Source organism: Urocitellus parryii, chromosome 12 (genome assembly GCF_045843805.1).
Source record: "Urocitellus parryii isolate mUroPar1 chromosome 12, mUroPar1.hap1, whole genome shotgun sequence".
Taxonomy (NCBI): Eukaryota; Metazoa; Chordata; class Mammalia; order Rodentia; family Sciuridae; genus Urocitellus; species Urocitellus parryii.
In genome coordinates this window covers 29,515,106-29,537,526 of record NC_135542.1, presented here as the reverse complement: position 1 = coordinate 29,537,526, position 22,421 = coordinate 29,515,106, and the positions used below count along the sequence as shown (strand labels likewise).

General features: G+C 50.3%; 1 protein-coding gene across 1 annotated transcript in view; it reads right to left on the bottom strand.

The window, feature by feature from the left end:
* Tcf7l1 (transcription factor 7 like 1) overlaps positions 1-17,825 on the bottom strand; it is a 115,915-nt gene extending 98,090 nt beyond the window's left edge. Inside the window, exons 1-3 of the mRNA XM_026414123.2 lie at positions 17,457-17,825; positions 17,313-17,376; positions 16,955-17,082 (exon numbers count right to left, since the gene is read on the bottom strand). Of these exons, the coding sequence (XP_026269908.2) occupies positions 16,955-17,082; positions 17,313-17,376; positions 17,457-17,678 (414 nt within the window). The 5' untranslated portion in view covers positions 17,679-17,825. The remainder of the gene's footprint in view (positions 1-16,954; positions 17,083-17,312; positions 17,377-17,456) is intronic.
* Between the last annotated feature and the right edge of the window lie 4,596 nt (positions 17,826-22,421).

The window sequence follows — 22,421 nt, the reverse complement described above, 5'->3', positions numbered from 1 at the left end:
GTCTGAGACCCCTCTGACCTTCTGGCTTTGGCCTCCGGGAGACGGTGCACATGACTGTGGAAGTCGGGACCTCTCCGGAGGCCATAATGAAGCCCTTTCACTGGCCAGTTCCTCAGGCCTGGCTGCAGCTGCCAGAGCCACACAGTTCCCAGCCCTGGCCTGCCTTCTGTCCACCACCAGGGCTCAAGGTGGGCAGTCTGCGGGGGAGTTCCCAGGGGAGGCTGGCTTTCCCTGTCTGTGCAGTGCTGGGTCCCAGCTCTCTCCCCAGAAGGCATTGCTAACATCCGTGCTCCTGTCTGCACAAATGATGAGCAATTACCCTGATTGCCCCTCACCTCCCACCAACTCAGACCTCCCCTGAGCAGGGAAGGAGGGAGCCAGGAGCGGAGGCAGAAAGCCCGCTGGGTCTCCCTGTCCAGCTCCCAGGGACCTGGCAGGCTCTTGCTCTTCAAGAGCCCCTACCCGCTGGTCCTCCTAGAGACAGCTCAGGCCCAACCCACCATTTCCCAGGTGGAGCCTCAGAATGTACCTGCCTACTGCATGCAGCCCCAGGATGGGTCCTCGGACCAGCACCGCCACTGTGCAACCCTGTCCCTCAGGCTCACACACGCCATCTCCATGACCTGCAAGGATGGCACCACATGGCATGGCTGGGTGTACCTGGGTTCAATGCCTGTCCTTGCCCTTGGAAGGCTGGATAACCTCAGATAAGGCTGTTGACCTCTCTGAGCCTTGATTTCCTCTTAAGAAAGGCAAGAAAACCTCAAGTTGTGCTTGCATGGTCATTCTGAGAACCAAATGAAGTCACCAATGTAGGACTCTCCTGGACACAGAGATCGCTCAGAGACAGAGCTGTCACTGTGGAAAGCTGTGTTCAGAGGGAGAAGCAGCCTACCAGGACGCCTCTCCTGCCTGGGCCTCGGTTTCCTCAATCACAACTAGGATCCAACTCATGTCTGAGTCCCTCTAATACATCAACCCCTGAGTAAGCTCCCCAGCTTCTGGACTTTGGCTGTGGACACCCGGGGCCACGAGCTCTGTGGTGAGCTTAGGGTGCTCAGCCTCTTGGGCGCGTGCCCTGGCTGAGAATGACATGTGATGCACACGTGTGCCCCACGGAAGGGTACCACGCACGTTCGGACACGCTGAACTAGCGGGAGCTGCCCGCTCCACCTCCGCTTCCTCCAGGAGCTTGGGGGGCGGTTCCGGCAGATAGCAGACTCCCTCTGAGCTTTCCCAGGCCGGGGCTGACCACAGTCTTGACTGGCCCTGGGGTGCTCTGGGGGCGCAGGGGTGAGAGCAGAGGGACTGTGTTTCCATGACAGAGCTCCTGAAATGTGCTCGTGGTAACGACCCAGGGACCTGACGTACCCGGACTTGGGGCTGTGCTTGAGGGATGCCTGCAGGCTTCTCTGCCATTTACAGCTACAGTCCCATGCAGTGCTACCTGAGCTCCCCACAGGGGGCCTGGCCTGGAGAGCAGAATGCAGGAGCGTCTGTGTCATCCCTCCCTGACCTGTGCCTTGAGCCCACAGAGAAGGAAGCTGAGCCGGCGACAGGCGGTGGTCATTCCCAAGGCAGGGGGAGTTCAGCCAAATGTGCGATTCTCTTGGACTTGGTGAAGTCCACCCAACTTCTGGATACACATGAAGTCCACCCAACTTCTTCCAGTGCAGAAGGGCTGGAGGTGTGGCAAGGAGGCTGACATAGAAAGAAGGCCTGATGGACACTGAGCCAGAGCTCCAGAGGGGGCTGGCCTGCAGAGACGGGGAGGCTGAGGTCTAGGAAGGGCAGCCTGCCTACCCCAGGTGTTTAAAAACAAGGCTCCTGAACTCCCTCTCTGCCTCATTATGACTTCTTTAACATTTGTTTTTAATTTATCCAAGATCATAATCTCTGCACACTGCCTATGAGCCAAATTTGAACTTGAAAACCAAGCTGGGCCTTTTGTTCTGCCCACGTTAATTAGTGCACAAACGGGCATCTGACTTCTTTCCCTGACAGTCGGAACGCTGGTTCCCACTGAGGTAACAGAACAGGAGCAGACGGGCAGGGTGATGGGCGGGCGGTCCCAGGAAATCAAGGTTCTCATCTGGCTGACTCACTGTGAGCTGCCGAGATAAGTCATTTCAAGCTGTGCCCCGTTTTAAAATAAATCAGCAGCTCCTGCTAGCTGGGTGCTCCGAGGGAATTAACAGGAATCACGAAGGTCCACAGAATCCCAGTTACCTGCATTTGAAAATAAAACACTAAGAGTCCAGTAGTACCGCAGACCACTCTGTGGTTCCCACAGTGGGTTCCACAGAGCACTAGTCCCATGAAATGCTACTTGAAAAGTAGGCCTCTGGGTTCAATGGGTGTTGGCTGTGGACCTCACATGGGCCTGGTAGCTGCGGGCCACTACAGTGGTACCGAGCTTGGCTCACAAAGCCCTCATCCTATACCTGGTGCTGGAGCAGGAGCTGTGAGGTGCACTCTGGGGAGCAGGTGTGTAGGGGATGATCAGGCCCCAGCCTCACCACAGCAAGGTGTGCTCAAGTGCAGGGTGCTGAGGATTTCTAGCAGAAGCCCCGTCCAAGGCCGAAACCAGGAAGACCAGGGCGCGGGGACACGGTGGGATGTTCCAGACCAAGGAACGATTTGGCCCAAGAGGCCCCAGGAAGCCTGCATGATCCAGGCGGCTATAAAGGCTCAGAGCCCTGCAGAGACGCAGCCAGCACGTCCCCCCACCCCATGCACGGCAAGGATGCCCTCTGCGCAGGGCTCATAGAGGTGCTATTGTTCTCGTAGCCTATAAGAAACTGCAGAATAAAACAAAAGCCCTTGTTCCTATAACTGGAAAACTATCATGTGTCCTCTCGGAACAGCCAAAATACCTTGGAGTTGCTAATGTAATTCAAGTATTTTCCTTGGCACAGGCCTGGAAAACATATGGCCCCCACAATTGCACACATGGTCAGGGTCACCGAGGAGGGACGTACACAGACACACGCCAGAGCTTGGCTTCATTTGTTTTCAAAAGGATGAATGGCCCCAATTCTGGGATGAGTGGAAAGAAAACTTCCATAACAAGCAAAATAAAAATGATCAGTCACCAACGATCACTTATCAAGAATTATACACTGTAAGGTACCAGAAGAGAACAATGAGTTCCCTTGTTAACCTAAAAATGTCCAGGAGGAAGGCAGCCGTTTGATATTTGTTTTATTACATACTGTGCATAAAAAGAGGGAAACGTAAAGAAACAACATCAGATCTTCACACACGTGCAGAAAGGTGGACCGTTAAGGAAGGCCTCGTCAGGGTGATGAAAAAGGAAACAGCCGCGCTGGGCTCTTAGGAATATGAACTGTGGAAAGCCAGCCATCCAAAATTAAATGCAGGGGCCAGGCTGGAGCTCAGTGGTAGAGTGCTCGCCTAGCATGCACAAGGCCCTGGGTATGATCCCCAGCACCAGAAAACCAAACCAAACAGAACAGACACGCTCCGGGGATTGTTCAATGAGACTGCATTTCACGGAAGCCAGTGAGACCCCCAAAACACAGGGCCACTACAGCTGTACTGAGCTTAGCTCACAAGCCCCTCACCGTGTGCCAGGCATGTCTCTCACACGCAGGTACAATACTCCATCTCAGCCACCAACAAGTCAGAGCTAGGGTATATCAGACCTTGGCTCAGCCGTGGTACTGAGTGGAAATCTGCTGTTGGTGCTGGCTTGCATTTCCACTTGAGCTCCCACCTGGTCCTGGGTGTGCTCAAGTGACAGCAGACCTGACTTGTGTAGGAACACGAGGAGCCAGGGAAGGAAGCATGGTGCTGGGGTCTGCTGTCACTGTCTCCACCTGTAAGTTGTGTTATCTGTTGAAATGCTATCAGTTGGGAGAAATATACTATGTGTATGTGTGTGTGTGTGTGTGTGGTGCTGAGGATTGAACCCAGGACTTCGCGCGTACTAGCCAAGTGCTCTACCACGGGGCCCATCCCTAGTCATATATACATATAAAGTTTTTTTAGTTGTACATGGACACAATACCTTCATTTGATTTATTATTTTTATGTGGTGCTGAGGATCGAACCCAGTACCTCACACATGTCAGGCAAGCACTCTATCACTGAACAACAACTGCAGCCTCCTTACAAATGGATTTTTTCTTCATTGAATAAAATGTAAACTGGGCTTGTTGGTGCATGTCTGGGGATGGGGCTCAAGAGTTAAGCACTCCTGGATTCAAACATTGGTACGACCCCCCAAAAGAAAATAAGCATAAAAGACCTCAATTTCATATATAAAATGAGTAAACAATACCAATTGTTAAAGGGACTAATAACATTACTAATATCAAGAGTCCATTAAAAAGAATTCATTCATTTGGAAGAAGTGCTTATTAATTTCTTAAGTCACAACAGGCATAAGTTCAACTTCCCGGCCCACGGAACTGCTTGGTGTCCTTAGAACAGCACCCAGCATGGCCTCTAGTGGCTAGGTATCACACCTGGTGTCTACGAGGAGATCTGTAAGTAACGGTTCCCACTGCAGAGTCAGAGCTCCTTCTAGAGACGGTTGGCTCCAGGTCTGGGACAGGAAGCAAGACGGGCTTGGAACATCCTGCCACACCGGGACAGTACCCAGAGGATTCTGAGCCAACTTGAAAAGGTTCCAACTGGCTAAGATGGGACAATGTATCCATGAGGAAAATAACTTCGAATAGATTGAAAGACGATAGCTGGATTTAAATCCCAAAGTTCATCATGACAACAATGATAGTCCCTAGTCACCTTCACAGGGTGACAGAAACCATCTGGAAACTGGTAAATAGGCACAGAGTTGAACACTTTGAGTTGCTTTCCCCATATGACCTAGATAAAGCATGAGGTCTGCAAATGGCCATCTCTGGGGCCACATACGGCCTCAGTTGCCACTCCCCAACTGGGCACCTCATGATGCAAACAGCAGCACTGAATACCATGCAAATGACCAGGCATGCCTGTCCTAATAAGACTATAAAAATACATGACAGGTCGGTTTAGTTTGCTGACCTTTGACCTAACGTAGCTAAATAGCGGATGCTGGACAGTGTTACTTTTTAGACACATCACAGCTGAGGGGTGATGGGGTGACAGAGACATCACCATTCTGAAGCCAAGGAGGCAAGTGCCCCTCACTGGTGACTGCCACCAACACAGAGACCTCAGGCGGCCCCCAGGGAGGAATGACCCCCATCAGATAGTCTTGCAAACACAGGTGAAGAAGAGCCAGAGAGGACACTGAAGCTTCCAGAAGAATCCAAATCTAGCAATTTCCAAAAATTACAGAGACAGACACTGAGAAAGACCTCACTGGGGTAGCATTTAACAAAAGGCAGAAGGTGAGAGACTCCACAGGAGTTATCAAGAAAAAGATCTAAAAATCTAATTAGCAAGTTCTTGACACCTACCCAGCAATGAAGAGCAGAAGGTTCCCATGGGGGGAACCCTCCAATGTCGTGTATAATTTCTTGATAAATCATCTTTGAAACAAATATAATATAGACTATAGAGAATCTAAACAGAACCTGGTTTTGGTTTTGTTTTTGCCTCACGTGTGCCAGGCAGGCACTCCACCACGGGGCTACCCCCCAGCCCTGTTTGCTTGCTTCGTAATGAGGGACCCAAAACTATCTCATCCCTTCATCTTACTTAGTACTCACAATTATGCCAGCAGCTTGGGAGATCTTTGTTCCTTCTTTACAATGTCAAATTTTTAAAATGTGATCATCATGTTGGTAACTCCCACAGTAATAATTGTTTTTGGCAAGAATTATCAAGGGCTGGGCGGTGGCCCAGTGGTCAGCACTTGTTTGGCACACGTGAGGCCCTGATTCATCCCCAGCGCTGCAAAAAGAAAAAATATCATTCAGGGCAAGTAAAACCAGTGGATCAAAATTTGGTGGGAATGGAAGGAATGGCTACATAGTCTCAAAGCAGCTCCCATAAGATACTTATTAATTACAAAAGAGGAAAATAGTAACTTTCTTGGAGGAACGTTTCCATCCGTGATGAGGAGTAGTAACAGCAGCTGCACTGGGAGAATAGATGTAGCTCCTGATGAGATAGCCCCCACCCAAATGAGCAGCCTGAATCCACCCATGGAGAAACAGAAAACAAGTCAAGAATGCCTTGTAATCTCTAAAACCTCCAGAGCATGAGCAACGGACAGCTGGAGAACTGCTCCAGGCTGAAGGAGATCCCATCTCTGAAGGAGACGTCTAAGCCAAATCTGGCCCCCAGTCCTGCTCCCCCCCCAACCCACCCAATACCTTTTTTCCTTTTTGGATGCTGGGGGCTGAACTCAGGCTCTCTACACTGACCTACCCACCCTAGGCCCCTGAATTTAAAAAAAAAAAAAGTTTTCCCATCACTACAGAAGATATTAGTAAGACAATTAGCAAAATCTAAATAAGATCAATAAATGAGACGCAGTGTTGTCTATGGTAATCTCCTGATTTTGGCAACTGTATTGTGTTGAATGTCCATCTTTTTAGAATATACACATGCTATATAGTGGCACAAAATAATATAGCTTCTGGAGAAATTATGCCCTGTAAGTAAAGGGATCTTGCATCTGCAACTTAATCTGAAGTGCTCTAAAAAAGTTATAGAAAGAAAGATAAAGAGGGCTGGGGATGTGGCTCAAGCGGTAGCGCGCTCGCCTGGCATGCGTGCGGCCCAGGTTCGATCCTCAGCACCACATACAAACAAAGATGTTGAGTTTGCCGAAAACTAAAAAATAAATATTAAAATTCTCTCTCTCTCTCTAAAAAAAAACTAAAAATAAATAAATCTTATAAAAAATGTTCTAAAAAAAAAGAAAGATAAAGAAATACAATGTACATTGACATTTGGGGGAAGCCTGGGGGAATTCCCTGGAATTTGTTGAATTCTTTGTGTTTGTTGTGTCCTGAAATTAGTCTAAAATTCAAAGTTAAAATACACACATATAATTTACATACTGTCACATATATCCCATATAAAAATTAAGTTTAACTTACAGAATGGAGTGTTTTGTTTTGTTTTTGATATCAGGGTTTGAACCTGGGGGTACTTAACCATTGAACCACACCCCTAGTCCATTTTATTTTTATTTTGAGACAGGGTCTTGCTAAGTTGCGTAGGGCCTCACTAAATTGCTGAGGCTGGTCTTGAACTTGCAATCCTCCTGCCTCAAGTCTCCCAAGTCACTGGGATTACAGATGTGTGCCACTGTACCAGGCAAGTGTAACTAATAGATAAAGTGTATAAAAGTACATGTACACACACTGTCCGGTGATTGGGAACTTGTGCAAACTCATGATTTTATTAAAGTGACATGTGAATCTTTGCAATGGGAACTGACAGCCAAGTAAATTCATAACCTGTACCAAAACTAATGCTGATGTATCAGTTACTCTTAAGCACTTTTGGGTTCTCCCCGATTATACTCTTGAATCATTTTCTATAAAGATATTTTTAAATGGGGCAAGAAAATATCCACTTATTAAAACATTATTTATGATCTTTGGTTCCTGGATATTCTAATAATACTGTAATAATACCATATTGCTATCAATTGTTGTGATAACATTTCTCATTTCTTTTGATATCCCAGAGACCTGTTCTATGACTGGCATTTTATAGCCTTGGTCAAATCCTGATTTTAAGTCATCCAGTGCACCTCAAAGTACTATGGTTATGCCCATTTTGCCAGGGCAGCGAGGGACACAGGCACACAGAGCCAGGGCGTGGCAGGGCTGGGATTCAAGCCAGGCAGCTGGGCCAAACCCTAGCTCCACTGCTTGCCTGGGTGGAAGGTGGGCTGCAGTGGTGCACACCCCTCCACCCACTCCTCTCAGCTTCCAGTGCAAGGTCAAGGGCACAGCTCCAAGGGACTCCACACCTCTATCCACCCCAGCCTCTTCCTGCACCTCTCATCAGCACCTTCTGGGCACTCAGCTGTGAAGACCACCCATCGCCACTTGAGCTGCAGCACCTTGAGTATCTCCCTGAAAGGCATTTCTGCACAGAAACGCACACTGCAAAGCAGAGCACTAGGGATGTCCACCTCCCGTCCTCTAGCGCTCTCCTCTGTGTACCCCTCCTAGAAAACTGTTTAGTAAAAAAGTGATGACTACACCAAGTTTACATGCACAATAATACTCGTGTTCTTACAAGAGAATGGGCTGGTAGGCAGCAGGAAGCAGGAAGAGATGCATGTGACTCTTCTAGTGCGGCTTCAGAAACAAGACGGCCACCTTGAGAGGTCAGAGGAAAACAAGGGGTCCACAGGGGAAAGAGATCCCATGGAGCTACAGAGCACAGGGAAATCAAGAACGAATCAGAGCTAGGAACACCACCAAGACTGTGGACAGCCCCATCCGGCTCCAGCAGCAGCCAGGGGCCGCAGTGCATCCTGAGTGGAAGGGACAGGCAGAGCCCAGAAGCTTGTGGTAAGCTGGAACTCACCTCTCCACCTACACACAATCTCTCTGCCTTTTGCTGCAAATTCATATCACTTTCCATGGGAGGAGTGGACCAGAAACCCCAAGGCTAGATACTGGCCCTACCACCTGTTGGGGGATCACTCTGGGCCTCCAGTCCCCCGAGTCTGTGGGGCAGATTTCACAGTTTCTTCCAGCCAAGGGCTAAGGGTGCAGAGTCCTTACTGAGAGTCCCAGAAGGAACACTCAACCCACCCCGAGGGGTGTCCTAAGAATCCAGATGATCTTGGGGACCCTGACATACTCATAGTGAGAATTTAGGGAGAGGAGTGCAGCCCCGACATCAGAGGTCACTGTGACCAACAGATCTGGGCTTGCAAATTGACCTGTTTGCATCTCATTCCTTCCTGCTTCTTGTTTTCCTTCCTCCTCATCAGATCCATCAGTTTCTTCGGCTACCAGCCCTCACAGGGACACCTTTTCTCACTGAGAGCCAGCACCTTCACCCCCAGGTCTCCAGGAGGGCTCAGCTAACATTCTGAGGACTCCTCAACTCCACAGCCATGCTCAGGAGGCCACCATGCTGCTATTTCCAGGAAAAGACCCCCTGGAGGTGATTTGCACACTGAAGGCTGAAGTACTCAATTTCACAATTTCAAATTTCAAATCATTTTACCCACTTAGACAAGTGCTTGCACACATAGAGCAGGGACAGGGAGACCCATACCTCTTCAGTTCCCAAAATGAAAAGGGTGTAAATGTCAAGTATTTATGACCCCAGTGACCAATTCACGCTGTAGTCATCTGTCATAGATAATTGGGATTCATTTTTTAAAATATTTTATTAGTTGTTGATGGACCTTTATTTATTTATATGTGGTGCTGAGAATCGAACCCAGTGCCTCATACATGCTAGGCAAGCACTCTACCACTGAGCCACAACCCCAGCCCCTGATTGGGACTCATTTTTTACTTGTAGAGAGCTCAAAGAAAGCAACCAATTTTCAAATATTTTATAAATGAACCACAAGGACATATTTGCACACTTGATTTACCAGAACTGGGTTTGTGATCTAAGTTGCAGGGTAGTGAATGGGTGTGCCCCTCCATGCCAAAGACACATGTCTTCCTCTAGCCCTCCCAGATTTCAGCAAGGAAAACCAGTTTCCAGCTTCCCAGCAAGTCAAACACTGACAGATCACCACTTCTTCCTCCTGTGGGCAGCCGGCTAAAGGTTACCACCTCCTCTGCAGTCCAGCCTGACACCAGGGCTTGCCCATGGCCTCTCACTCATGCAGACAGCTGTGGATTAGGGAAGGGATGCCCAACTCCAATCTGCACCTGGAACAAACCTACTGTCCCTACCCTACCCGAGAGGAGCCAGTCCTGTAAGTTCCCTAAATGCAATCCCTAAATGCTCCCATGCTGTGTGGAGTCCAGGACAGAATGGGAAGACCTGGACCTGGACTCACTTTCAGCCATCAGCAGTGTGACCTTGTACAAGACACTTGACTTCCACAGTCTGCTTGCACAGCAGCCAAATGGGAACAAGTGCCTACTTCCTAGCAGGTCAGACACTGGGAAACACCAAGGTTTCAGCAACCACTGCCAAGTGCTTTCCAAATGGGACTAGGCCACTTACATCCATCACATACAGACAGAAGGAGCAGCCGTTTTGTTCTCATCTGCCAGCCTTGAAGGGCTTAAGACAAAATCTGAGGGTCAATTTGATAGGCCAAGATGATTCTTGTGTCAATTAGCATTTTAGACTACCTGCATGGTGGAATGTAGTTTTACATATCTGGTACCCATTTATAGTTTCTTCTTTTGTGAATTTTACAACCGTGTTTGCTTTCAATTAGGGTGAACATTTGGGGCCTTGTTCTTCTTGAATATGGATTTCCAAAAATACTGCAACCATTGGAGGGCACGAGAGTGGATTTATTTCCTGTCCTGGGGACTCCAGGTAGCTAGGATTATCATTCTTTTATGATTTCCACAAAAACTCATAAAAACAGCCATGGATAGAAAAGCATTTTGATGATTTTATTTTCAAACTTTGAGGTGTACTTCTAAATTAAATGTTCACTTCCCAGGAAAATCTGTAGATTCTGCACATAATGAAAAAGATTTTAGGATTTTGAAATTTGTTTCAGAACCTTAAAAGTACCAACCAAGGTTCCTCCGAGCACTGCTGGACTCTTTATGAATGGCAGAAAGAAACGGGTGCCAGGCGCACCACAGCTGGGGGAGAGCCCAGCTCCCACCCTTGTCCCCAACGTGGAGGCCTAGGAATGGCGATGACGTCACTTCTTCACCGCTGTGACCAAAACAGCTGGAAGAACAACACAGGGCAGGAACAGTGCACGTGGGGCCCAAGGTTTCTGAGGTCTCAGTCCACAGACAAGCGGCTCTGTCGCTTGGGGCCTGAGCGAGGCATGACATTGTGGTGGGAGGGCTGGGGAGGAAAGCAGCTCAGGACGGGGCACCAGGAAGCACATAGAGAGTTTTGCTCACCAGGGTCAAAATACAAACCCCAAAGGCACAACCCCCAGTGACGCACCTCCTTCTGCCACACCCGCCGCCTGCAGTGACCCCCCAGCTAATCCATATCAGTGGATTCTCAACCCAAACTGCCTGCAGTGACCCCCCAGCTAATCCATATCAGTGGATTCTCAACCCAAACTGTCTTGCATTGTCACACACGAGCTTCTGGGGAACACCTTATTTCTACCCCATAACGTTCCCTAAATGCAATCAGTAGAACACACACAGAATATACAAAGCCTCCCCAAGCAGCCGGATCAACCAACTGGGGCAGTTTTCTCCACGTTCACAAGTGGCGGGACCTTCCTGGTCCCAAACTACTTATTCCATCCCAGCACTGTCCCCTGCTGCAAGTTGCATTAGATTCCCATGTCTCCGGAGAGCGTCCCCAGGACTGCGATGGCACCTCCTTATTTAGCAGGGAGGTCCCACCATCAATGCTTCCTAATGAGGCCTGTAGTCCCCCAGCTGTCAGCAACAGTCCAGACCCAGCCCACCTGCCCCTGGCTTCACTGAGACTGTCCCAGAGCCATCTGGCCACCCAGCGTACATGCCCCGGCGTCTGCCCACTCCTCCGGCTACGCGTCCCTCTGTGGTCCAGCCGCCTTGCTCAGTGCTCCTCCTCCTGCTCTCCTCCCGCTGCCCACATCATCCAGGCCCTGCAGCTCCAACAGTCCCTCAGCACCATCTCCTGGAGCTGAGCATGTCCCCAGGGAAACCCAGCAGTTCCCCCAGAGTCTCACACGGGCAGTGTGGGATCTGTCGTTGCCAAAACACCAGGGAGCATCTGTCCGGCGGGAGCAGCTGTGAGGTCACTCGCAGGTCAGCCAGGACCAGGCACCAGGGGTTAACTGTGACCTGGACCACTTTCTGATGACCACACCTCCTCAGGCAGATGCAGGCAGCCATCCCTTATCCCCATGCTTTCTCCCACTCAGATGGTCTCACCTCACCGGGCCTCAGCTCCGTGTCAGCTCCTTCCAGGTCTGGCCCCTCGAGCCCCAACACTTCCCATCATAACTCTTTTGGGGTGGTGCTGGGGATGGAAGCCAGGCCCTTGCCCACGCTAGGCATGCGCTGGACACTCAGCCACACCTCAGTCCCCTGCGTGAATTCCAGGGTTCTCTGTTCCTCTCCTCCAGGTGGATGGAGCCAAGTGACCTGCAGACGCCCAAAAGGCTGGCTCCTCCCTGCTGGTCTTTGACCCCCCCTGCACCAGCTCCCATCTCAAAGTAGGAGTGAGATGGAGTGAAATGCCCTCTCTTACATCTGTATAGATAACTTTTAAAAAATATTTACCAAGAATTACTTTGAATTAAGAAATGAGTGGGTTGGGCATGACGGTTCTGTAATCCCAGGGCTTGGGAGGCTGAGGCAGAAGGATCACAACTTGAAGGCCAGTCTCAGATCTTAGCAAGTCCCTAAACAACTCAGTAAGACCATGTCTCAAAAAAATAAAAAGGGCATGGGTTGTAGCTCTATGGTAAAGCTCTAGTGAGTTCAATCCCCTGTACCCGCTACCCCAAATTGTATGTGTTTCAAGGACTAGTTTAAAACCACTCCTCTACCTGCCTTCCTCCAACATCCCAGCTCAAAACAATTTTTCCCTTCTTCTTATTCTAAAAATGTTCTTCCAGTCTTGTCTCTAACATAGACATATAGCATCTCTGAATGCTAATAGTACTTCCTCCTAACTCAATTTTTATTTATTTATTTTTGTGTGTATGGTACTGGGGATTGAACCCAGGAATGCTTAACCACTGAACCACATCTCCAGCCTGTTTTATGTTTTATTTTGAGACAGGGTCTCACTAAGTTGCTTAAGGCCTTGCTAAAATTGCTAAGGCTGGCTTTGAACTTATAATCCTCCTGCCACAGCCTCCTGAACTGCTGGGATTACAAGCATGTTATCTCAATTTTAACATCCTTTAGGGAAAAACTGAGTCTAACGCATTTGTCTCCCATGCTCCCCTAGCCACTGTCCATGATATGTACTCAATAAGCATCAATTGAAGGAGCCAAGTTGTTACAAGTTAATATTAAGGATGCAATTCTGAATTTTCCCAATTTGCAGATAAAAGTTGCCTCAAAACTGAAATATAAATAGGGCCTTCCCATTACAGAAAATTTTTCCAGTGGGTTAAACATTTAAATTCTTTTCTTCCACAATTCTTTTGGTAACATTGCATGTCCCTGGAAAGGCTGGAATACTCTTTGTTAAAGTTAGAATTGTGTGTGTGTGTGTGTGTGTGCGCGCGCGCGCGCGCGCGTGTGTACTTGCAACAGCCTGCTCTCTCTCCAAGAAATGCAATCAATGAAGAATGAGACCAAACTAACTTTCCAAAATCATAAGTAGTCAAGTCAGACATTCCCTGCCAGATCCACCCACCCAAAGAAAGACTGACAGGGTTCAAGTCCCTTCCCAGAGGTTGAAATCAAATGTCACCCCAGCAATCCAAGTGCCAAAACTTTTGCAACGCAGGGAGGGCCCTCTGGAAGCTTGTTCTCTCTGAAAAGCCCTCATTAAACGCAGAGTTATATTTAGAAAAAATGGAACAGAAGTTATATTTAGATGAAATGACTTAAAAGAATTTTACCAAAAGCAGCATGTTTATACTAATCCTTCAAAAGAAAGGTTTTCCTCAGCTGTGACATATAACTCCCGAGGCAACCTCTGTGCACGTGGAGTTCTGCCCTTCTGGAAGAATGGGTGCGCCTGGACCCTGGCCAGACTGCCCAGGGGAAACAGGGGGATACAGGAGGACTTAAAGTGGGCATATGCTCAAAGACAATTTCATGCAGAACTGGAGTTGACAGTCTGGTGAGGACATGAGAAACTTTGCTGGCGCTGCGGACCGTAGTTCCCAAACTTACACAGCACACAGAAGCCAGAGGCGCCCTCACCACCCCGCCTGGGCTGCTCCCTTCCAAAGGCCATCAGCACCCATTCTGTGGCACAGCCCACTCTGTCCCTTTGGAGTTAGCTGGCAGAAATGCTCTCAGCATTTTCTTTTTTTTAGATTATTTTTGAGATCCACTTTCTAACATATTGACTTACGCTTTCATAAGAAAATTCTGGTCAACAGGGCTGAGGTGGTTTTGTAAACCTGGGAAGTCTTCATGGTTGACTACATGAGTTTGGTGTGACACTGCAAATGGTGAAAAGTGGCCTGTGGCAGTTATTCTTCTCTGCATAGGCCATGGGCTCCAGGCTCCAGGCTCCAGATGAGCACACGGCTTGGAGGCTTGGCACTCACCCAGGTTAAGAGGACCTCTTCTCTACAGAGCCTCAGGAAGAGGCAATTTCCCCACATCTCGGCCAAGCCAGGGCGAAGGCCAAGGTGCTGCTGCACAGGGAGCGAGACAGCCTGGCTGTGGGACTGGCAGGCTCCAGCTGTCTCAGAGGAGCCCGGCCACTGGGGAGGGAACCTGAACTGAGGCCTGCCCCTGCTCTGATTCCTAAGGCCCATGAACATCTATAAACTGCCAATCCCCACTCTTCCTCCTAAGCTGGTATTTCCAGAAATGTTGGAGCAGCAGAGAAACAGGGACATCAGTTCTATACCACTTACAAGCCTTAGAGTAGCAGAGCCCAGAGCTATATGATGGAGAAATAAATCAAGATCCAAAATGCTACCGGGCATGGTGGCACGCAGCTGTAGTCTTAGCTGTTCAGGAGGCTGATGCAGGAGGATGGCAAGTTCAAAGCCAGCCTCCACAGTGTAGCAAGACCCTGTCTCAAAATAAAATATAAAAGGGGGCCTTGTACTGTCACACGTAACTAATTAGAACAAATTAAAGCATACCTGGGTTCAATCCCTGGTACAAAAAAAAAAAAAAAAAAAAAAAGATTTAAGGTGCTTAGAACAGAGATCAGATCATGAATTGCAGACACCTCCTCCCCAGCCTGCAGCCACCTCCCTCCCTTTCCCACCCACATCCAGCTATACTCATTTTCCTGGGCTGGGGAACCAGCAGAGGCCAAATCTGTCTGATGAACCATTTGTCTATGGTAAAAATCATGTTAACTACGTTGATATAATCACCCCAAGGAAAACCATCATCCAGTCCCACAGTCCAACCAAGTGTCTTATCACTTGCTCTCCTTATGCCGGTGATGTTCAAGGAAGAGGGTCAAGTTACAGACACAGAGAACAATGTCCTAGGAGGCTTGAAAGGGTGGTGGCATGAGCTAGTGATGAGGAATGGCTGCAAAGAAGGGCAGGGACAGTCAGAGAGGGAAAAATGACTCCCTAAGGAAGGCTCCCAAGTGCCCCACAGGCCCAGGTTTAGTCATAAGAACCCCCAATATCAGCAAGATTCAGCCTGCAGTTGTTCGGCAAAAAAACCCCCAAAACCATAAGAGGGCAGGAGGTAAGACAGGCACAAACAGAAAACCTGCCTGCCTTGGCTCTTGGTGCGGGACTACGGAGGAAGAGACCCCTTCCACAGTCAAGGTCCAAGAGGAACGTGTGAGGCTGACAATCCAAGGCCCCAAAGAGAAATGGGCACAGGAGTAATCTCCATCTTGAGGAAAAAAGAGTCATACCTGAGACATGTATGGTGACTCTAACTGCCTAGAACCCGGCTCTGGGTTGACACAAAAGTTAGTGGCTCCCTTCCCCCTCTCCAGGACCCCTCTCTAGACCTCCTAATGGAAAATGGAAAAATGGGGCTCAGTGGATAACTCTGACCGCACACACCAAGTTAGGGAACTCCATTTCCACCTCCACCTGCAGGCACCGGAAGGAACGTGGCCGCAGGGGAGAAAGTTCACCCAACTTTTCTTGAAATACGCATGGGAAAAAGCAACCGTTACAGGCCCAAATCCAAATTTCGCTGCGAAAGTCACACAATCTGGCAGGGCCAAACCTGCGGGGTCTCCTCCCTCCCTGGGCGACGCTGAGAGGTCTGTGCGCTCCCACGCCCCTCTGCAGGATCAGAACCTCCCCCACGCCCAGTCCAGAGGGCCAGCACTCCCGAGCAGGAGCTCGCTGGCAATGGGAAACGGGGCTGAAGCAAAGACCATGGGTGGGAAGCGGCAGCGCGCAGCGGGCACCCAGTAGGTAGGCGCTCACCCAAGGCCCGCCACAGGACCCAACACCTGGGCAGCGATTGCGGGGGGTGGGGTGGCGACTCCGAGGATACAAAGGCCTGGCCAGCCCGGGACCCTACTCCTTGCTATGCGGGCGTGGGGGTGGGCAGTTTGGAGCTGGAGAGGGCTAAGGAATCCGCCCTCATTTGCACGTCGTCTGGGGCCGGGTCAATTTGCTTAATCACCGCTCCAAATGCCAGAGCACAGCACACAATGCGCGCCCATTCACAGGTTTAAAGTGTCGCAGCGCTCGCTTTAAATGAGAAAAGCCCACAACAAAAGAGGGGAAAAGCCAAGTTCCTCAACTTGAGGAATGCCTAGGGTCGCCTCGAAATCATCTCCGGGAGTTTAAGATCCAGAGCTCGGCAGAAAAGTAGAGGCCCGAGTGTGAGGGCTAGGGGGAGAGCGGGTCGTGAACAGTTCGCCCCGAATGCAGGTTTGTTAGCACCGAGCTCAGGGTCGCCCAGAGAACCCGGGGAAATGAGGGCCATGTCGACCTGGCTCCTCCGGGCCCTATTGCCAAGTCAGGCCAGCAGATCTCTGGAAGGAAGTGAGACCCCTGCAGTGGGCACAGACCCAACGTTCCTTGAAGCAGGCAAAGGACTGTGGGGCTAGGGACATCCCCAAGGTGGATCCCAAAGCCTCGAGCCGCAAAAGGAGAATAGTTATGGGAACTTCACTTTCACCCAGGCAGTGGCCAGCGCAGCCCAGCACTCGGCCGCCACCGAGAAGTTCAACTCCGCAAAAAAGTTCTGCCCAGGGTCGGCGCAGGAGGCCCCACCCCCACCCCTCCGCCGAGCCTGGGGGCACATCCTGCGGTGCCGCCCCCGCTCGCCCGACGCTGCCGGCCCACACTCACCGTGCGCGCTCCTCCGGGAGACAGGGGTCCGTTGGAGAGGTACGGGCTGCTCAAGTCCGGGATCATCAGGAAAGGGTAACCAGGGTAGGGGGGCCCTTTAAAGAACGCGCCGTCTTGGGGCCTTCTCACTGCAGACAAAACCGAGGCTGGGTGAGGCCTGGGCCCCGGACAGAGCCGCGGCAGGGGGCTCCGGCGGGGGACCGGGACTTGAGCGCCCCTCACGCACGCTCCAGGGCGACTGCTGCTGAGAGGGCGGAGAGCAGGGGCTCAGCCACCCGGGCGACGGGACCGCGGGCCGCCTGCTGAGGCGCGGAACACCATGGGGCCGGCACTGGGGACTGGCCCAATGGACACGTACCTTCGGCGAAATAGTCCCGCGGCTTCTGGAAAGAGTCCCGGGCGGGTTGAGGGCGCCTCTCCGCCTGTGAAGGAGACACAAAGGCGCGGGCGGGTGAGCGAGCGCGGGGCTGAGTCCCCCGCGGCCGGCGTGGGACCTCCTTACCTCCGAGTCCGAGCTGCTGCTCTGGTTCTCCGACTCGTTGACCAGAGACGACTTGACTTCGTCCAGATCCCGCTGCGCCGAGGCGCTGTCGCTGCTTGGCTCCTGCTCCTCGCCCCCCTCATCCTGGAAGGGGATCAGCTCGTCGCTCGCCCCCAGGTCGTCCCCTCCGCCGGCCGCCCCGGATCCAGAGCCGCAGCCCCCGCCGCCGCCTAGCTGGGGCATGGTGGCCGCGGACCCGGGCCGCCTCTCGCAGCCCCGCGCCCCTCCCTCCTTCCCCGGCGCCGCCGCAGCAAAGTTTGACAGGGCGTGGCCCCGCGGGGAGCGGCGCGGCCGGCCGGGCGCGGAGCTCAGATCGGCCCCTCGGGCAGCGCGAGCCCGGGCTCCCCAACTCGCCGCTGCCGCCTGCTCCGCTGGGGCGTCCGGCGCGGGCCTGCGGGGAGGGGCGAGCGGGCAGGGGGAGGGACCGCCGGCCGGGCAGGGGGGCCGGAGGGAGGAGCCGCTCTGCAAGCTGACACCCGCGCGCCTAGGGAGCCCGGAGAGCCAGCGCGCGCTCACACTGGCCTTCACACTCGCACCTTCCGGGGGCTGCGCCTCCCCGCAGCGCGAGACGCGGGACCCCGAGCTCTCCCCAGCCATCCCCGCGCCTCACCCGGAGCCTCGGAGGCCCTCTCTGCAGCTTGGCGCAAACCCGGGGAGTCTTGCCCGCACCTCTTCGCATCCCCTAACTTTCTTCCAAACAGCCCCACAACTCTGCGCTGGTCTGCGCCCCCTCCCACCGCCTTGGCGCGCTGGCGGGCGGCACTGCCCCCTGCGGGAAAACCTCAGGCTCGCAGATCGCGGCCCTCGGCACTGGAGTCCCCGGGAGTGCGGGTCTGTCCGCGCTGGTGTAAGGCGGATGCATAGCAGGGTTTGGGGGAAAGGTATGACACTCCGAAATACTCCCGAGCGGCCTTCCGCTCCTCTTTCCTGTGGATCCCAACGCATCCCCTCCCCCCTGCCCAGGTTTTCCTCCTTGTCCAGACGTCCAGAGTCACGCCCTGCTGAAATCTCAAAGATCTCCCTTTCTCCTTAGTTTGAAACTACGACCTAACGCAAAATAATCACTGTCTTCGGTTTGAAAGATTTGAATTCTATCCATTTCAGGGGTACATTGTCAGCCAGTGGTGGAGCCTGCCCTGGGTTCAGTCCACCGCCAACATGTCTATTCCAGTCCTCTCCGACCAGTTTGCGAAAGGCTGGGGGCAAGGCTGGGGGCGGGAGGGGTTGTACCATCTTGTGTGGTCCACAGAGGGAAAAAGTTGGTGACAAAAGAAATTTCAAAAACATGCCTGGAAGGTGGTAGGGGAATAACTAAAACTATTTTAAACACAATTGCAGAAGAGTTTCTAGAGGTAACACAGGTGTGGGCAAAGTCACAGACAGGTACTAGGAAGGTTAAAGCATCTGGAAGACTGGCAAGGTGCGTCCTGGACCTTACTGTGAGGCTGCGGTCCCTGAACGCTGGACCCATGGTGATTTGGACGCAGCACTCTTCAACAAAGCCAGAGTTTATGGCAGGCACTGTTGCATTTTTGTTTTAAGAGTCCATACATTTTTTTTTTCCAAATCGAAAATCAGAGATGTACACCAAATTATTATCAATGACTATTTCTGGGAAAGGGGAACGGTAAGAGGAGGGGGCCAGCATTGTTTCCTACTTTCTACAGATTTTATTCTTTATTTACAAAAAACGAATTGTATGTCTTTCTATTTTTGCACAATTAATATGTGAATATGGTCTCCTAAACCTTTTTCAAAGACCAAATGGATCATCATGAGTAGTGTCCTGAGTGAAAAGTAAAAGGGCATCTTCCCCCAGAACAGGACCCTTCCCATCAGCCACTTTCAGTTGAAACCCTCCAGTGTACCCTGGGCTAGTCTGATGTGTGTTCTAGAGGTCTGCAGGCAGTTATGAACATGTGTAAACACATATCCTCATGTACACATATCCATATAGAGACACATTATTGCATAATATTTTTATAAGTTTTTATTTTTTTAAATCTTTTTTTTTTTTTAGAGCGAGAGAGAGTTCAATATTTATTTTTCAGTTTTCGGCAGACACAACATCTTTGTTTGTATGTGGTGCTGAGGATCGAACCCGGGCCGCATGCATGCCAGGCGAGCCCGATACTGCTTGAGCCACATCCCCAGCCCCTTATAAGTTTTTAAAGTCGGAAGGTTTTTTATGTCCCTGGCTTTATGGAAACCCTATTGTATTGGTTCCCTGCAACAGCCTCAACAAATCACCATGATTTGGTGGCTTAACCCAGCAGAAGTTTATTCCTTCCCAGCTAAGGGGCACAGAAATCAAAATCAGTTTCACTGAGAAGTCAAGGTATCTGCAGAGCCATTCTCCCTCTGGAGGTTCCTGGGAGAACCTGTTTTAGCTTGGGGCTGCTGGCACTAATGTGAGGCCACATCCCTCCAGTCTCTGTCACTACCCCACTGCCTTCTGTTTTTCTGTGTCCAATCTCCCTCTGTCTCCTTATCAGGAAGGACACTTGTGATGGCAGTTAGGACCACTCCACTAATCCTGGGCAATCTGCCTGTGCCAAGATCTTTAATTTAATCACAACCGCAAAGACTGCTACAACTTCCAGGGATTAGGTCACGGACATATCTTTGGGAGTGAGCCATCACCAACCTACCACACCAGTCAACCTTGAAGAAATGAATGCAAACTGAAGCATCACAGAGACACCATTTTCTCATCTATCAGGTTGGTACCAGTAGGATGCAGTGGTGACAGCCAGCATTGGTCCCCCAATCCTAGAAGTACGCACAGCTTCAAGGTGTGCCATTGGTATCATTTCTGAAGGGAAGTTTAGCACTACCTACAAAAAAATCTGTGAAAGCTGGGGTTGTAGTTCAGTGGTAACACTTGCTTAGCACATCTGAGGTACGGGGTTCCATCTTCAGCACCACATAAAAATAAATAAATAAAGCTATTGTGTTCATCTACACCTAAACAAACAAAAACAAAACCTCTGAAAGTCGGCCATGTGGCACATTGCTATCATCCCAGCAACTCCGGAGGCTGAGACAAGGAGGCTCACAAGTTCAAGGTTAGTGCGAGGCCCTAAGGAACTTAGTGAGACCCTGTCTCAACATAAAAAAATAAAAAAGGCTGGGGATGTGGCTTGGTGGTAAGGTGTCCCTGGGTTCAATCCCTAAGAACAAAAATAGAAACTTGTGCAAGTGTACACCCTCGACTCAACCATGTCCTTCTAGTATTTTATACTAAGGAAATAACCAGGCGTACAAGAAACCTACAGAAGTGAGCTCATCCCAGTTGATAGCTGGAAACATCTCATGTCCCAAACAGGGAACTGAGACGTAAAATCACGGTGCTTTTGTGAGTTTGTCACTGTGAGAGGACGCTCCTGATAGTAGATGAAAGTAGCCAATTGGGCTGGGGCTGGGGTGCTGCATGGTGACCCAGCACCCTCAGCATGTGTGAGGCCTTGGGTTCCAGCACCAGAACCCAAACAAATCAAGATCAGCAGAGTTGTTTCCCATTCTACTGGAGAACTGATGTCAGATGAGCCTTCCATCAAGAACTGCTATAAACTCTGAATAAAACATCAAAACCAAACAGCACTGAGCTATTTTCCAAATATCAGGACAAACCAAGAACTTGAGGAGCCAACATTCCAGGAAGGAAGCTCGTGGGTGAATCCTTTACATCCTTCTTTTATCCCATTGAGACTTTAGAGACTCTCAGTGCCAGGGGTGGAGGCCAAACAAACTCTCAAAAGCAGGCAAACCACGCACAACCTGCTCCTGGTTCTTGTGTGGTCTGTGAGCTAAGAATCTTCTTTATATTCTTAGATGGTTGAGAAAAACGCAAGGAAAGATAATATTTTTTTTTTTTTAGTTGTAGTTGTCAATACCTGTATTTTATTTATTTATTTTTTATATGTTGCTGAGGATCAAATCCAGCACCTTGCACATGCTAGGCAAGTGCTCTACCACTGAGCCATAACCCCAGCCCCAAGATAATATTTTTTTGACACATGAAAACTATATGAAATTCAAATTTCAGTGCTGACACAGTCATATTGAGACCTGGCCTTGCTCAGGAGCTCCTGTGTTTCTGTGGCTATGTTCACACTTCCCAAGGAGCTTGGTCCTTAGAAAAGAGACCAGATGCACTCAGGCTGATCACTGCGTCTCACGCTGCTCAGCCCTGCAGGCCACAAGGAGGTGGCGTCTCAAGGAGCATGTGTGTTTCTCCGCTGTGACATTTTATTTGTTTTTCTTATCACTGTATATCCAGGATCTGTTAAAATAAGAAGAGAAAAAGCTGGGCATGATAGCACATGCCTGTAATCCCAGCTACTCAGGAGTCTGAGGCAGGAGAATCCCCAGTTCAAGGTCAGCTCAGGTGACTTAGTGAAACCCTGTCTCAAAATAAAGCATAAAAGCGATGGCGGTGCAGCTCAGTGGTGGAGCACCCTAGGTTCAATCCCCAGTACCACAAACAACAACAAAAATGTCCTATGTTGTCACAGATTAGAACAGGAAGTGAGACTTGCATTTCACCTTTATTTGCAATGGATATGACATCAGATATAAGAGCAGCAAAGGAAAAAATAAATACACTGCACATCACCCAAATTAGCCAGAGGCAGTGGCCTGCACCTGTAGTACCAGCTACCCCGGAGGCAGAGGCAGGAGGTTCTCTTGAGCCATGGGTTCAAGGCCAGCCTGAGCAATATAGCAAGATCTGGCTCAGAGAAACAACATCCCAAAATTAAAACGTTTGTGCTTCAAAAGATACCATCGAGGGCTGGGGATATAGCTCAGTTGGTAAACTGCTTGCCTCACATGCACAAGGCCCTGGGTTCGATCCCTAGCATCATGCAAAAAAACAAACAACAAAACAAATTAAATTAAAAAAAAAAAAAAAACACCATCAAG